The sequence below is a fragment of the Phacochoerus africanus genome, chromosome 15 (genome assembly GCF_016906955.1).
Source record: "Phacochoerus africanus isolate WHEZ1 chromosome 15, ROS_Pafr_v1, whole genome shotgun sequence".
NCBI lineage: Eukaryota > Metazoa > Chordata > Mammalia > Artiodactyla > Suidae > Phacochoerus > Phacochoerus africanus.
The window spans coordinates 46,050,214-46,064,019 of NC_062558.1; the positions used below are offsets into that span (position 1 = coordinate 46,050,214).

Sequence of the window (13,806 nt, forward strand, 5' to 3'; positions counted from 1 at the left end):
CCCTTTTCCATATAGTAATTTGAATGGGCCTCTGTTCCTTGCCACCAAGATGTTCCAACTGACACAGATCATAGGTTGTACTCATTCATCATGATTGAACATACTGGTATTCAATATTTAGACATCAGTCTTATGTGAGTTTTGTCAGTGTGAGTCAACATCCGTGAGTCTGACTAAATATGGGACTGAGGAGATGAGGAACATGAATTTGTGTCGGAAAACCCTGGGTTGGGTCCCAGGTCTGCCACTTCCTAGTTGTATGATGTTGGATAAGTCACCTTACTCCTTCAGCCTGGGTTCCTCACCTATAACATAAGGTTATAGGGGCATTTCCAAAATCCAAACAGCTCCGAAACCTGAGTGTCCCCCATAACCGACATGGCAGAAGATGGACCTGAAGTACCATGAGGCTACTTAGTTTTCTCTATCCCAACTACTTTGAATATTTGTTGCAGAAAAATTAGTGTTTGGTTTTAGGACTCAGCTGGATATTACACACAACACAGTCCAAGTGCCTGGTCCTCTTCCTAAACTAAGGAAATTTTTGAATTTTACAATGTATCTGTCCCTGTTATTTCATGGATAATGAGGGTGAGGATAGGACTCTAAAACTGACCCATGGTATACTGTCTTCTGAGGACTCTGGCATCCAGCCAGTGGATACAAACTCCACCCCAAGTCGCTGTGCCCCTTCCCGTACAACTTTTTAAGGGGCCTTCAGAATCTGTATGCAGTTCACTTAGGCTGAGACCAGGGGTGCATCCTAAGAAACCTGCCTGATTATAGCCAAGGTAAAAGCACCAAAGGCACACAGCAACTTCACATACACACACACTAAAGGCATGTAACTAAGAGCTAGTCAACAAGCAAAAGCACAAGAGTTCCCTTGTGGTGCAGTGATTTACGGATCCAGCATTGTCACTGCAGCAGCTTGAGTTCAATCCCTGGCCTGGGAAATTCCACATGCCACAAGTGTGGCCAAAACAAAAACAAAAACAAGCAGAAGCACAAAGCCTGGGTTCCATTTGTTTTCAATTGTATATTGATGATCGTGGAAAAACAACTATTCCTATAATGGAAATACAAAGTATAAAAAACAGATTTAAAGGAAATGGCAGCAGAGTTCAAGAAGGTACATTCTTTTCATGGTCACCCGGTGTTCACAAGACAGCAGCACACACAGCCAGGTGCTTTGTGGGCTCAGCATCCTCTGTATCCCCCTCAAGATGCCGCTTTCGACTTGTAGAAGGCTGGAAGGAAAAGGGAGAAATGTTCAAAGAAAACCTATGGCTTCTTTATGATGATCAGAGTTTCCCAATATGATTCCTGTAAATATGGAGCATTTTTTTTCTTTCTTTTTTGGCCACACCCTAGGCACATGGAAGTTCCCAAGCCAGGGATGGAATCTGAGCCATAGCTGCAAACTTTGCCACTGTGCAGCAATGCTGGATCCTTTAACCCACTGTGCCTGGCTGGGCAGGAACCTACGCCTCTACATCGACAAGAGCTACTGCAGTTGGATTCTTAACCCACTGTGCCAGGGTGGAAACTCCTCCTAAGCACATTTGGTCCATGTGCGTAGGTAGAAGCTACAGCAAAGCCAGTCCTTAACCCACTGCACTGCGCTGGGCAGGGGATCAAATTCATTCTGCCCCAGAGACAACATGGGATCCTTAACCCATGGCACCACAGCAGGAACTCCCTGGAGCACTTCATGTGAAACTTCTAGGAACTACTGGTTGTCCTCAGTGAATCTGAATCCCTACCCCAGCCCTCGCAAACACCCAGAAATACTTATCAAACTGATTTTTCTCTCCCTTGTGGCCTCCAATCACTCAATGATGTACATTGAACATAAGCAGTATAACCAGCCTCTTCTTGGTTGTTTTCTCCTAAGTTATGAAATTTAAAGGGACCACAATTCATCTCTCCCAGGGAGCCTCAAGTCTCTCCCTTTTGTGGAAAGATAATCTTTTTTGTGTCTTTGTTATCCCATTTATAAAACTTCGAGGGAGCAGTGGGAAGAAGAATGTTACCAAAAGAAGGCAAACTAAGAATGAACAGATAGTAACTGATACTTACACAAAGAATTTTAGAGAAGATTATAATCAGGAAATCAACTACTCCCGCAATTTTTTAAAATTTATTATTATTATTATTATTATTATTATTGTCTTTTTAGGGCCAGACCTGTGGCACATGGAGGTTCCTAGGCTAGGGGTCCAAACAGAGCTGTAGCCGCCAGCCTACAACAGAGCCACAGCAATGCAGGATCTGAGCCGCATCTATAACCTACACCACAGCTCCCAGCAACGCTGGATCCCCAAGCCACTGAGCAAGGCCAGGGATCAAACTCGCGTCCTCATGGATGCTAGTCAGGTTCGTTAACTGCTGAGCCATGACGGGAACTTCCACTCCCCCAAATTTTAAATTTTTCAACGAATTTAAATCTGAGCCTCTAATACAGTCTTCCAATCTTGCCTTGTAGGAGACTTCTTGAATGACAACCCCTAGCTGTGTTTCTCATGCATTAAACATATTCTTCATTATTAAATCTTCTAAAGGTTGTACAGCAGATCAAGCTGAAACAAAGTATCTACTAAATTATTCTTTACCAAAAAAAAAAATATTAAGCAATTGCTGCTAAAGAGATTATTCAAACCATCATCCTCCACTCATCAGTTCTTTTTTTTTTCTAGGGCTGTACCTACAGCATATGGAAGTTCCCTGGCTAGGGGTTGAATCAGAGCTATAGCTACCAGCCTATACCACATCTACAGCAACATGGGATCTGAGCCATGTCTGCAAACTATACCACAGTTCACGGCAATGCCAGATCCTTAACCCACTGAGGCCAGGGATAGAGCCAGCATCCTCATGGATACTAGTCGGGTTCGTTAACCACTGAGCCACAACGGGAACTCCCACTCAGCTCTTTAAACTTAGCCTACACTTAATGACCATCTTCCAGAATACCTGGGCTGGAACCTGAGACAGAGCTGTGGACTTGTCTTCTTCAAAAAGCAAATTCTTAAATTTTCTCTTCATGTCCTCATCCTGTGAAGAAATGAAAAACATTAAGTAGGCTGAAAGGCAGGGCTAGGATGCCCCTGGAAACAGGGAAATGGGAACTCCCTTCTGTCCACACAGAGGCTGCCCTTGCTGAAGCTCCAGAAGGGAGAAGACTAGGCAGTCCTCACCTCTGCCTTCACAGAACAGTCTGATCAGCAGTCAGTGCTCAACAATGGCTGAACCAAACCCATAGGCTTAAGGGCTGTTGGTGGGTCAGAGAGAACCAGAGACTGGAGTTCCCGTCATGGTGCAGTGGTTCACGAATCCAACTAGGAACCATGAGGTTGTAGGTTCAATCCCTGGCCTTGTTCAGTGGGTTAAGGATCTGGCGTTGCCGTGAGCTGTGGTGTAGGTCGAAGACGCGGCTCGGATCCCGCGTTGCTGTCGCTCTGGCGTAGGCCAGCAGGCTACAGCTCCGATTCGACCCCTAGCCTGGGAACCTCCGTATGCCTCGGGATCGGCCCTAGAAATGGCAAAAAGACCAAAAAAAAAAAAAAAGAGAGAGAGAGAGAGAGAACCAGAGACTTCAGTAGTCAAAGACTTTCAGAACTAGCACCCCAGATCCTAAGACATGGTAATCAAGAGGCCAGAGGCTGAGGCTGGCTCCATGCTGCTCCCCCTGCCAACAATGAGGCCAATTACTGGGGCCATCCTAACAAAGCAACCCTGTACCCTAGGAAAATAAACTAGGCAAGCACTGTACAATTGCCAGAAGGACTTCCAGTGCACAATATCCCAAGGATAATGAGAAAGAAGGACAAGTGAACAGGCCATAGCATTATAGGTGTTTCTTTCTGCTAGAGGGGGAATTGGAGAGAGAGGGGTTTATACAGATAACTCTCACCTCCATGGATGCTCACAACTACAGGGCCCAAGGACTTGCATCCGAGAGCCCTGAAAAGTGACAGCTCTCCCCACCTTCAGAAAGGGGAAACATTCATGACTAGGACTGTGGGCTTTGGGGCCAGCTAGAAGCCAAGCTCAGCCACTTACAAGCTACGTGTGCAGAATACAGCCCCAGAGCAGCCTGATTCCATATACTTTCCTACCCGACCTGCCTCCACTCTCCCAGTGCACCATGATGGTTGAGGAGAAAGGACACAGGAATGAAGGCCTTCAACTTTCAACAATTTGATGGATGAAGAATTACAGTGTTTGAGGATGAATCCGCCTGTTCTACACCTATTACCTAGAATCATCTGCTTCCATCACCCTGTTTACTGAATCACTCAGTGTAGCTCTCCACTGCCCAAGCACCAAGTTCATCTGGATTCCACTCCACATAGTTCCCTAGGATCTCACTTCTCAGGCAAGGCCACTCTCAAATGTCCATCCCTTATTTCTCCTGCAGCTGCTTACAGCCTCATCTGGGAACCCCTCTGTGCCTTCCTGCCCACCCACCACCTCACCCCCCTTCCTCATTCACTAGGTGAACAAATATTTTGCAAAGACCCTTAGATGTCAGGCACTATAATAAGCACAGGGGCCTCCATATCAGAGGGACTCAATCAATGTTAAAAATGCTATCCCCTGTCGTTATGGCAACTGAACTGTGATTGTTATGACTGAACTGTGTGAGTTATGACTGAACTGTACCTCTCCCCCACCCGCATTTATATATTGAAGCCCAACACCTCATATTGTGACTGTACTTGGAGACAGGGCCTTTAAAGAGGTAATTAAGTTAAAATGAGGCTCTTAGGGTGGGGCCTTAACGCATTATGGCTGGTCTCCTCCTAAGAAGAGAAAAAGATACCAGGGATGTGAGCACACAGAGAAAAGACCAAGTGAGGACACAGTGAGAAGAGCAGCCACCTGCAAAGTGAGGAAAGAGACCCCAGGAGAAACCAAAGCTGCTGACACCCTGAAATTGGATTTTGAGCCTCCAGAATTGTGAGAAGATAAATTTCTGTTTTTTAAGCCACCTGGTCTACGGTATTCTGCTATGGCAGCCAGAGCGGACTGACACAGTTATGTCACCCCCGAGCCATGCAGCCTTTGGATGCTCCTCACACCGTGTGAACCTGTGGTTACCTGAAGCCCTGTGCCCCTGTCTCACCCTGGAGATTCCCCTACTCTGCACCCACCCCTATTGCCACACGTGTCCCACTGCTCTTAACTGTCCTCTGAAAGAACAAGTGAATGCATGAAAAAATTAAATCATGCAGCCATAGAGAATTGACCACAAGCCTATGTAGGCCTGTATTTAAAACAAGTCATCAGTGGAGTTCCCTTGTGATGCAGCAGGTTAAGGACCCAGTGCTGTCACTGCAGCGGCTTGGGTCACTGCTATAGTGTGGATTTGATCCCTGGCCCAGGAACTTTCACATGCCCCAGGCATGGCCAAAAGTAAAAAAATAAAACAAGCTGTCAGTAAACAATCACATCAAAAAGGTGCTCATTACATATGTATCTTTAAATATCCTTCCTTTGAGATGTCTATAATCTATTAATATGCCTCCAAATTAAGCAGGAAGGAATCCTCTATTTCTTTTTTTTTTTTTAGTTTGGCACCTTTATTTGAGAAAGACTGCAAGATTGAATTTCTACAGGTATAAACTAATTTAGAATTTGAAATCACGGTAACACTGAATCAAAAACACTTTATCCTGCACAGAAATTTGGCACAGAAATGTTCATTTGGATTTTCATCTACTTACATTTCACAGTATGCATTTGTACATACAAAAACAGACAAATGAGGAGGACAACAGCTTATAGATCTAAGTAAATCATCTGTAGCAACATCTCACTTATCTTGAGGTCACAGATCGGACAACTGCAGTTGAGGATCGGGAAAAGAGGAAGCAGCTGAGCCATTCAAGTCAATCAGTGCACCAACATTCATCCATTTCCCTGCTAGAAAAGTCCCCTCAAGACTCATTTGGCTCCTGCTCACTGTTACTTGAAACACAGGATACAGTTACAGCATCTCCCAACCCCATGTAGCAAAGAAAAGTTTCTAGAGACAGGCAGAGAGCCATCCAGGGAGGAATCCTCTATTTCAAGAAGTGAACATGAAGCCAAAGGTAGATATAAGGGATGCTCCCAAAATCGGAGACTGTTGGAGTTCCCTTGTGGTGCAGCAGGTCCAGCATTGTCACTGAAGGAGTTCAGGTCGCTGCTGTGGCACAGGTTCAATCCCTGGACCTGGAATTTCCCCATACTGCAGGCATGGCAAACAAAAAACAAAAACCTAAACAATCACTAACAGATGACTAATGTGGGCAAGTGGCATTCTTGTCATCATAGAATAGTCACTCCACCTTTTGGGGCAAAAATAAAATGTGGACAAAAGAGTATTCAAGTGAGACCCCCGTGGCAGGGTTGAACTTCGCCTTTTCCTTGGTTGCTAATAACAGTTTTCTTCTGAGACAAAAAGTACAAGAAAAATAGGCTATGCTTGTTTGTACATTTCAGGAAGATGTAAACCCTGTCCCCAGGCCACCCCTATTTTTTTCAAGACAACCACAGCTCCTCTACCTCCATATCTGGCCCCCAAGAGTCTCCCCATTAAGGCATAAGAAAAGAGCTAAGAGGCATGTTTTTCTTTTTCATCAAAATTAAGTCCCCACATGCAAAGGCACCCTTTGTTTCCAAATTCCTTTTCTCCAGGGTTTGCAGTTTTGAATCTGTGTGGTCTAGTAAATGCTAAATCACCTGACAGTTTTTTTGTGGGAGAACTGCTGTTTCCAGGGCAACATATCAAACACATATATTTACTTTTCTTTTTCTTTTAAGGAGTGTTGTTCTCAACCTGAGCCAGCCTGAGCAGAACTGTTAGGTGGGAAGGTTGGAAGAGAAAAAGAATGAGCACAGTCGTCCCAGAGTCCCAGAAGCACAGAGCTGAAACTGGATGGACCAAGGAGTTCCTGGATTAGAAATTCCCAGGGTGTTTGAGCCTCCAGCTCAAACAACCTAGTTAAGTCCCCTATGCCCACAGGAAACAGAGACCAAATGAAAGTTAATAGAAAGGGGAATGGCTGTGCTGAAAGGAAGCCCACTTAACAGAAGACCTGGCATCCATCAGAAAGCCTGCCCAAGGCTGCTGTGAATTCTAAAACCAAAGACTAGCCCAGCAAAGCCATAAAGGACTTCCAACTCTGGCAGCTTGAATGAGGTCAGCACATAATCTAATGGCAGCCACAAGCTCCAGCAGGGACACAGAGGTATTGAAGACTTGAAAGGTGCTGGGGACAGTCTGCTAATGGCATGCTTATTCACCATAAACAAAAAGTGGGACTCTTCATGTCCGATCACTTGGGCTTAAGAAATAGCCAGATTCTCCTCCAGGGAGGCTGTTCTCCTCTCCTTGCTCCCCTGACCTAAGGTTAAAGATAGATGGGACCCAGCCCAACCCACCTGTTGGGGTAAAGGATTTGAGGGAAGAGAAAGACACAGCTGGGTGTGGAGGTTTGGCATTAGAAATACCTCTCAAAGGAACACAACTGAACTGCAAACTCAGGGAAGCCAGATGGAACCACCAGGACAGGCCGTAAGTGAGCCTGTCCACCCAAAAACCACAAGTCAAGTTATAAAGGTTGCACATAAACATACACAAAGACACACCCACCCTCACAACCACATGCATACATAACACACACCAAAAGCTCAAACTTTAAAAATTGCATTAGGAGTTCCCATTGTGGCTCAGCGGGTTATGAACCTGACTAGGATCCACGAGGATGCAATCCCTGGCCTCGCTCAGTGGGTTAAGGATCCCGCATTGCTATGGCTGTGGTGTAGGCTGGCAGCTGCAGCTCCAATTTGACCCTTAGCCTGGGAACTTCCATATGCTGTGGGTGCAGCCCTAAAAAGCAAAAATAAATGAATAAATAGGAGTTCCTGTCTTGGCTTTGCAGAAACAAACCTGACTAGCATCCATGAGGACACAGGTTCGATCCCTGGCCTCAATCAGTGGGTTAAGGATCTGGCACTGCCGTGAGCTGTGATGTAGGTCGCAGATGCAGCTTGGATCCTGTGTTGCTGTGGCTGTGGTGTAGGCCGGCAGCTATAGCTCTAATTCAACCCCTAGCCTGGGAACCTCCATCTGCCATGGGTGCAGCCCTAAAAAGACCAAAAATATATATATATATGTATATGAAAAATAAATAAATCAATAAATTCAAACTGCATTGAACAGGAGTTCTCTTGTGGTGCAGCAGGTTAGGTGTTGTCACTTCAGTGGCTTGGGTGGCTGCTATGGCACAGGTTCAATCCCTGGCCTGAGAACTTTCACATGCTGCAGGCACAGCCAAAAAAAAAATGCATTAAACAGACCCAACAAGCAAATTTATGTTTCCATCCTCTTTCCCACCTCTCGGGCACTCATGTATTCTAGGCTGGCAGGCACTGCCCCATACACACCTGAAGCCATGGATGTCTTAAAGCTTCTTCTGTCGTAAAACGTGCCTTTGGATCCACTATCAACAACTTCTTGACAAGGTCCAGAGCTAAAGCAATAAGATAATTTGGCAACTCACAACAATAGGATAAAGACATTAAATCCAAGAAGTGTGCCAGAATCACAGGCCAACATCCAGAAAGAGAGAGGAGCTGAGGTCACTGTGAATCAGCAGGCACCATGGGTAGGGCCCCTGATCCTCTCCACTCTGGATATTTGTCCCAATGTTCTAGAAACCAGGAATGACCATGATGCTCCCCATCTCTCCCCACTCGGACATCACAGCCTCTTACTTAGCTCTCTGTTCCCACTCTTATTGCTGGACTCAAGTTCAAACTAATTAAAGCTGAACTTCCCTCTACTTCTAAAATACTCTGGATGTTCAGCCAATTCTCTCTGAGACCCATGGAATGATGGGGAGAGTTCATCAGCCAGCAAAAGGCTCCTTGGAACTACACGCTTGGCAGAAACAAAGCCTGACAGCCAGCGACAAGTAGAGGCTGGCTATGTATTCCAACAACATTATTCCTTAGATATTCTGACCCTTAATGCAATCATCTGTATTACATTGTTTGACATGTACTTTGAGTTTTCTACTTTTTCTTTTCAGAATTACAAAGTTACCCTTTTAAAACACAAAGTAACTAATTACATTTAGCTCTTATGGTGCTTACTTATTCAAAGGAAACCTTGTAACAAAAAGTTACTCATTATTTCACATGCTTAAATAGAGACTAGGCATTTGGTATATTATACTTAACCCTCCCCCAAACCCGGACCACAAAAGATAGTTTACTGTGCCTCCTTTTACAAATAAAGGAAATGGAAACCCAGAGAGGTTGAGTAACTTGCCTAAGGCCACACAGCTAGAAAGTAGCTGACCAAGAGTTCCCGTAGTGGCTCAGCAGTTAACGAACTTGACTGGCACCCGTGAGGATGCAGGTTCGATCCCTGGCCTCGCTCAGTGGGTTAAGGATCTGGCGTTGCCATGAGCTGTGGTGTAGGTCACAGACACGGCTCAGATCCCGAGTTGCTGTGATCCTGGTGTAGGCTGGTGGCTACAGGTCCGACTGGACCCCTAGCCTGGGAACCTCCATATGCTGTGGGGTGCGGCCCTAAAAAGACAAAAAGACAAAAAAAAGGAAAGAAAGAAAGTAGCTGACCAGGGACATGCATCTACGTCAGCCTAGTTCTGGAGCCGAGGTTCCTAATAACTTCCTTTGCCTCTCAAATGGTATAAAACCAATAATAGAAAATAAGAACATAAAATTGACAGTAGAAAACATCACAGAACTAGCAAACTCCCACCACAGCACACACACATTTTAAATAAATCATAAATTCTTAACTCTTTCGTATCCATACCCTTCTCTGAGACTTCTGCCCAGACTCCAGGAATGAAGTTGTATTTTCCACTGGTGATCTGATCCTTCAGTGACACTTGACTCTTATGCTCAGAGAAAGGTGGATACCCACTAAGGCTTAATATTGGTAGAGAGAGAAATGAAAAGAAATCAAGTGGCATTCTCAGTGGCATTTGGATACATAGATTTCTTTTTCAGCATAATGAAAAATTTGTTGCTATTTTAAATCAATGGTCAAAAAAACTGAACAAAATTAAACACAAGCTCTCTACCTGGATACACTTCTAATTTCATCTAAATACCTCCAACCAGAGTCTGAAGCAACGAAAATTTTTCTTACCAAATGAAAAGAATAACTCCTAAACTCCAGCAGTCCACAGCACGGTTATATCCGGCAGTTCCCAAGGAATTAAGAACCTCGGGAGCCAGGTAGGTGGGGGTACCACATAAGGTTCTCATGAGAGAGGTCTCTCCCAAAATCTTGGACTGCCCAAAATCAGTAATCTAAAAGAAGGACGAAAGGAAACCATTTTTAATGATGTCATAAAATAAAGAGTAACACAGTCTGCCAGTCCCAAAAGACATGCCAGTTAGAACAGTTCCTATCATCCTCTACGTCATGCTGTCGTTATTCTGGAATCTACAAATTCATGTCTTTGTAAGATCATTTTATTTATTTTTTATTTTTGTCTTTTTGCCATTTCTTGGGCCACTCCCACGGCGTATGGAGGTTCCCAGGCTAGGGGTCGAATTGGAGCTGTAGCCGCCAGCCTATGCCAGAGACACAGCAACAAGGGATCAGAGCCGAGTCTGCAACCCACACCACAGCTCACGGCAACACCAGATCCCTAACCCACTGAGCAAGGCCAGGTATCAAACCCACAACCTCATGGTTCCTAGTCAGATTCATTAACCACTGAGCCACGACAGGAACTCCCTGTAAGACCATTTTAAACTCAGCAAGTTTTGTAACTTTGCTCAAATGAAAATTCCTGAGCCAAGGAACTTCAACAGTCCAGTTTTCTCCCAACTTATCTGTGTGCTCTGTAACCTTTCAAAAGGCTGATAAATCCTTATCAGACACTCTAGAATTCTATTTAGTTATTACTGGTTCTTCTCAGACCCCAGTCCCTTGGGCTGCACACTAGAATACCTGAAGAACTTGGGAAGAATACTTACACCTGGGTGCCACCTTCAGTGATACTGAGGTATAGCCTTAGTGTCATAATTTTTTTTTTTTTTCTTTTCAGGGCCGCACCTGCGGCATATGTAAGTCCTAGGCTAGAGGTCAAATCGGAGCTGCAGCTGCGGGGCTATGCCACAGCCACAGCAACACAGGATCTGAGTCTGCAACCTATACCAAAGCTCACATCAATGCTGGATCCTTAACTCACTGAGTGGGGCCAGGGATTGAAGCCGCATTTTCATGGATACCAATTGGGTTCGTAATCCACTGAGGAACTCCAACAGGGGATTTTAAAATGAAGCCAGGCTCAGAAGGTACTATCTTAGACAGAAGGCAAGGGAAGATCCATCTATACCCTCCTCCCTCCCTCTGAACACAGAAGTGGCTTGTGTACAAGGATGCTCAATAAATGCCCTTTTGTACCTGGACAGAGCAATACCACCTGATCTCTAAAAGAACTGCTAAGTGTGGGAAGGTCAAATCCTCTACTTTTTTTTTGTTTGTTTTCCTCTACCTTTTTATGCTCCCACTTTTTACTTGATGAAAATAAAACAGTTTCTGAATAGGAATCTACTGGTGGCCATATATAGAATATAAGATTTATCTCTTACCTTTATAAGACAGTCCTCTTTTTGAGATGAGAGTAGAACATTCTCTGGCTTTAAGTCCCGATGTATGATGCCATTTTCGTGAAGGTACTACATAGAAAAGGAGGCGTGACCCTTAGACTTATGGAGTAGGTGTGCGAGTAGACACACGTCTTACAGCTGGATGAAAATGTAAGCCATGTTACAACCACATTCCCCCAAATCATAGAAAACTACTAGGTAAATGGATTAGTTTACAAATTTATTTTCAAGGAAATCTTTAAAAGGTAGAAAAACTAAAAAAGGCAACTTATGACAGTAGGCCTTTTATTTCACTCTTCAAGATAAAAAATATCCCTTCACATTGACAGAAATGTATCAATTTCAATAATAAAAATGTAAATGGGTGGTATAAAATCATCTTAAGACTATAAAAATTCCACCAAAATAGTATATTTGATTATTCCATCCCTGAGAGTATTTTTAAAAGGCTTCTGTAAAGTACATATATGTAAATTATCCGTTTGAACACCAGAGTTAACATACTCCTTGATGCAAAGATTAGTCTTGGAAAAGTCTATGGCTGAAATAGAATGTTGACGTTTCTTTGTGTGTTCATTTTCATATACTAAGTCATATTGCTTTAGGGAAAAAAAATTTCCCAGGTCCACTGATCTGCACTCAATTCACCTTAATATTCTTGGTATAATATAAGGATAGGAACAAACCATTAAGAAAGTAAAGCTCTGGTTAGGTGTTTATGGGCTTCAGTTTTCTCTGGACCCCCTCTGGCCTAGAGTGAAAATCCTCCAAAACATTCCCACTGGGAAAGGGACCCAGGAAGACTGGCCCCAGGAAAGTCTCTCTCCAACCTCACTCAGTGCAAGAGCTGCTCCCAGTCATTGAGTTTCTTGCACAGAGGAGGTTCTCAAGGGAAGAAGCCCTGGCGGGTAACCACCACAACCAAATTTGGGTTAAGAAAGGGTGACGTTCTCTGAAGCATGCGCACAGGGTGCCATCAGCTGTTCCTCCACTCAACACCTGCCCCAAATCTTGAAGAGAAGGCAGCACACACACCTCCCTCCATGCCTCCTATGGTTAACAAGATGCCACATGTGGAACACACTCCTAGGACTGTGCCACAGGGCAGGGATCCATCAGTCACAACCACGCCAACCTGCCAACCTTACCCTCATACCTGCCCCACTCCTACTCTGGGATTAAGGAGGATTTCTGCAAGGATCAGGCAGAAATAGAGATCACTGTCCCTCCAGAAATACTGCCAAGCTAAAGAGAGGCCACAAGGGACCATGTGTTTATTTCTTTAACTTCCTCCATCCCCCCTCCCTTAAGTTTCACAGCCAGAGCTTTCTCATCTGAGTCAAAGGGGTGGGATGTTTTTGCCAAGAACAGATGGACCCACACACAGACTCTGCTCTTTGGGTTTTTATCCCTGGCCCTTCATTAGTAATTTACCTAAAAGAAAATAGGTTGTCAAAAGAACCAAGGGCTTCTCCTACCTGGACAGCCAGGAGCATCTGGTAAAAATAGAGTTTGCAGGTTGCTTCTCTCAGGCGTTTATTCCCCACCACCCTGTCAAACAGCTCTCCTCCTTCCATCCTGAAACACACAGGCAAAACAGGGGGTTCATTCCTGGAGGGACAGTCATTTGGATGGAAGATAATAACAAAAACAAAGCAAACTCATTAAGACAAGCAAAGTGCTTATCCAACTCTTGACTCCCATTTGTAAGGGCAATGAGGTAATAAGCCTCATCCACAAAAAAGACGTCCCTGAAGTTCCCATCGTGGCGCAGTGGTTAACGAATCCAACTAGGAACCATGAGGTTGCGGGTTCAATCCCTGGCCTTGCTCAGTGGGTTAAGGATCTGGCGTTGCCGTGAGCTGTGGTGTAGGTCACAGATGCGGCTCTGATCCCACGTTGCTGTGTCTCTGGTGTAGGCCAGCGGCTACAGCTCTGATTCGACCCCTAGCCTGGGAACCTCCATATGCCACGAGAGCGGCCGTAGAAAAGGCAAAAAGACAAAAAAAAAAAAGACATCCCTGCCAGAAACTAAGCAACAAGGTAAGATGGAAGAAGAGTGTGGTGGGCGTTAGGAGACACTTGGGGAGCTTTTATAAATGTGATACAGTAGATTGGAATTGTGGGCCAGGAGTTTGCATTTTTATTGTG

At 44.6% G+C, this 13,806-nt stretch overlaps 1 protein-coding gene across 12 annotated transcripts in view; it reads right to left on the reverse strand.

The window, feature by feature from the left end:
- Positions 1-1,019: 1,019 nt before the first annotated feature.
- CHEK2 (checkpoint kinase 2) overlaps positions 1,020-13,806 on the reverse strand; it is a 36,913-nt gene continuing 24,126 nt past the window's right edge. For 7 of the 12 annotated variants that reach the window (XM_047761200.1, XM_047761201.1, XM_047761190.1 and 4 more), the window contains 7 exons: positions 13,134-13,233; positions 11,638-11,724; positions 10,181-10,344; positions 9,842-9,957; positions 8,440-8,525; positions 2,977-3,057; positions 1,020-1,250 (listed from right to left, as the gene is read on the reverse strand). In XM_047761200.1, the coding sequence (XP_047617156.1) occupies positions 1,161-1,250; positions 2,977-3,057; positions 8,440-8,525; positions 9,842-9,957; positions 10,181-10,344; positions 11,638-11,724; positions 13,134-13,233 (724 nt within the window). In that variant the 3' untranslated portion in view covers positions 1,020-1,160. Of the gene's footprint in view, positions 1,251-2,976; positions 3,058-8,439; positions 8,526-9,825; positions 9,958-10,180; positions 10,345-11,637; positions 11,725-13,133; positions 13,234-13,806 lie in introns of those variants that run through there. The other 5 variants (XR_007132276.1, XM_047761195.1, XM_047761196.1 and 2 more) reach the window with 5 other exon arrangements.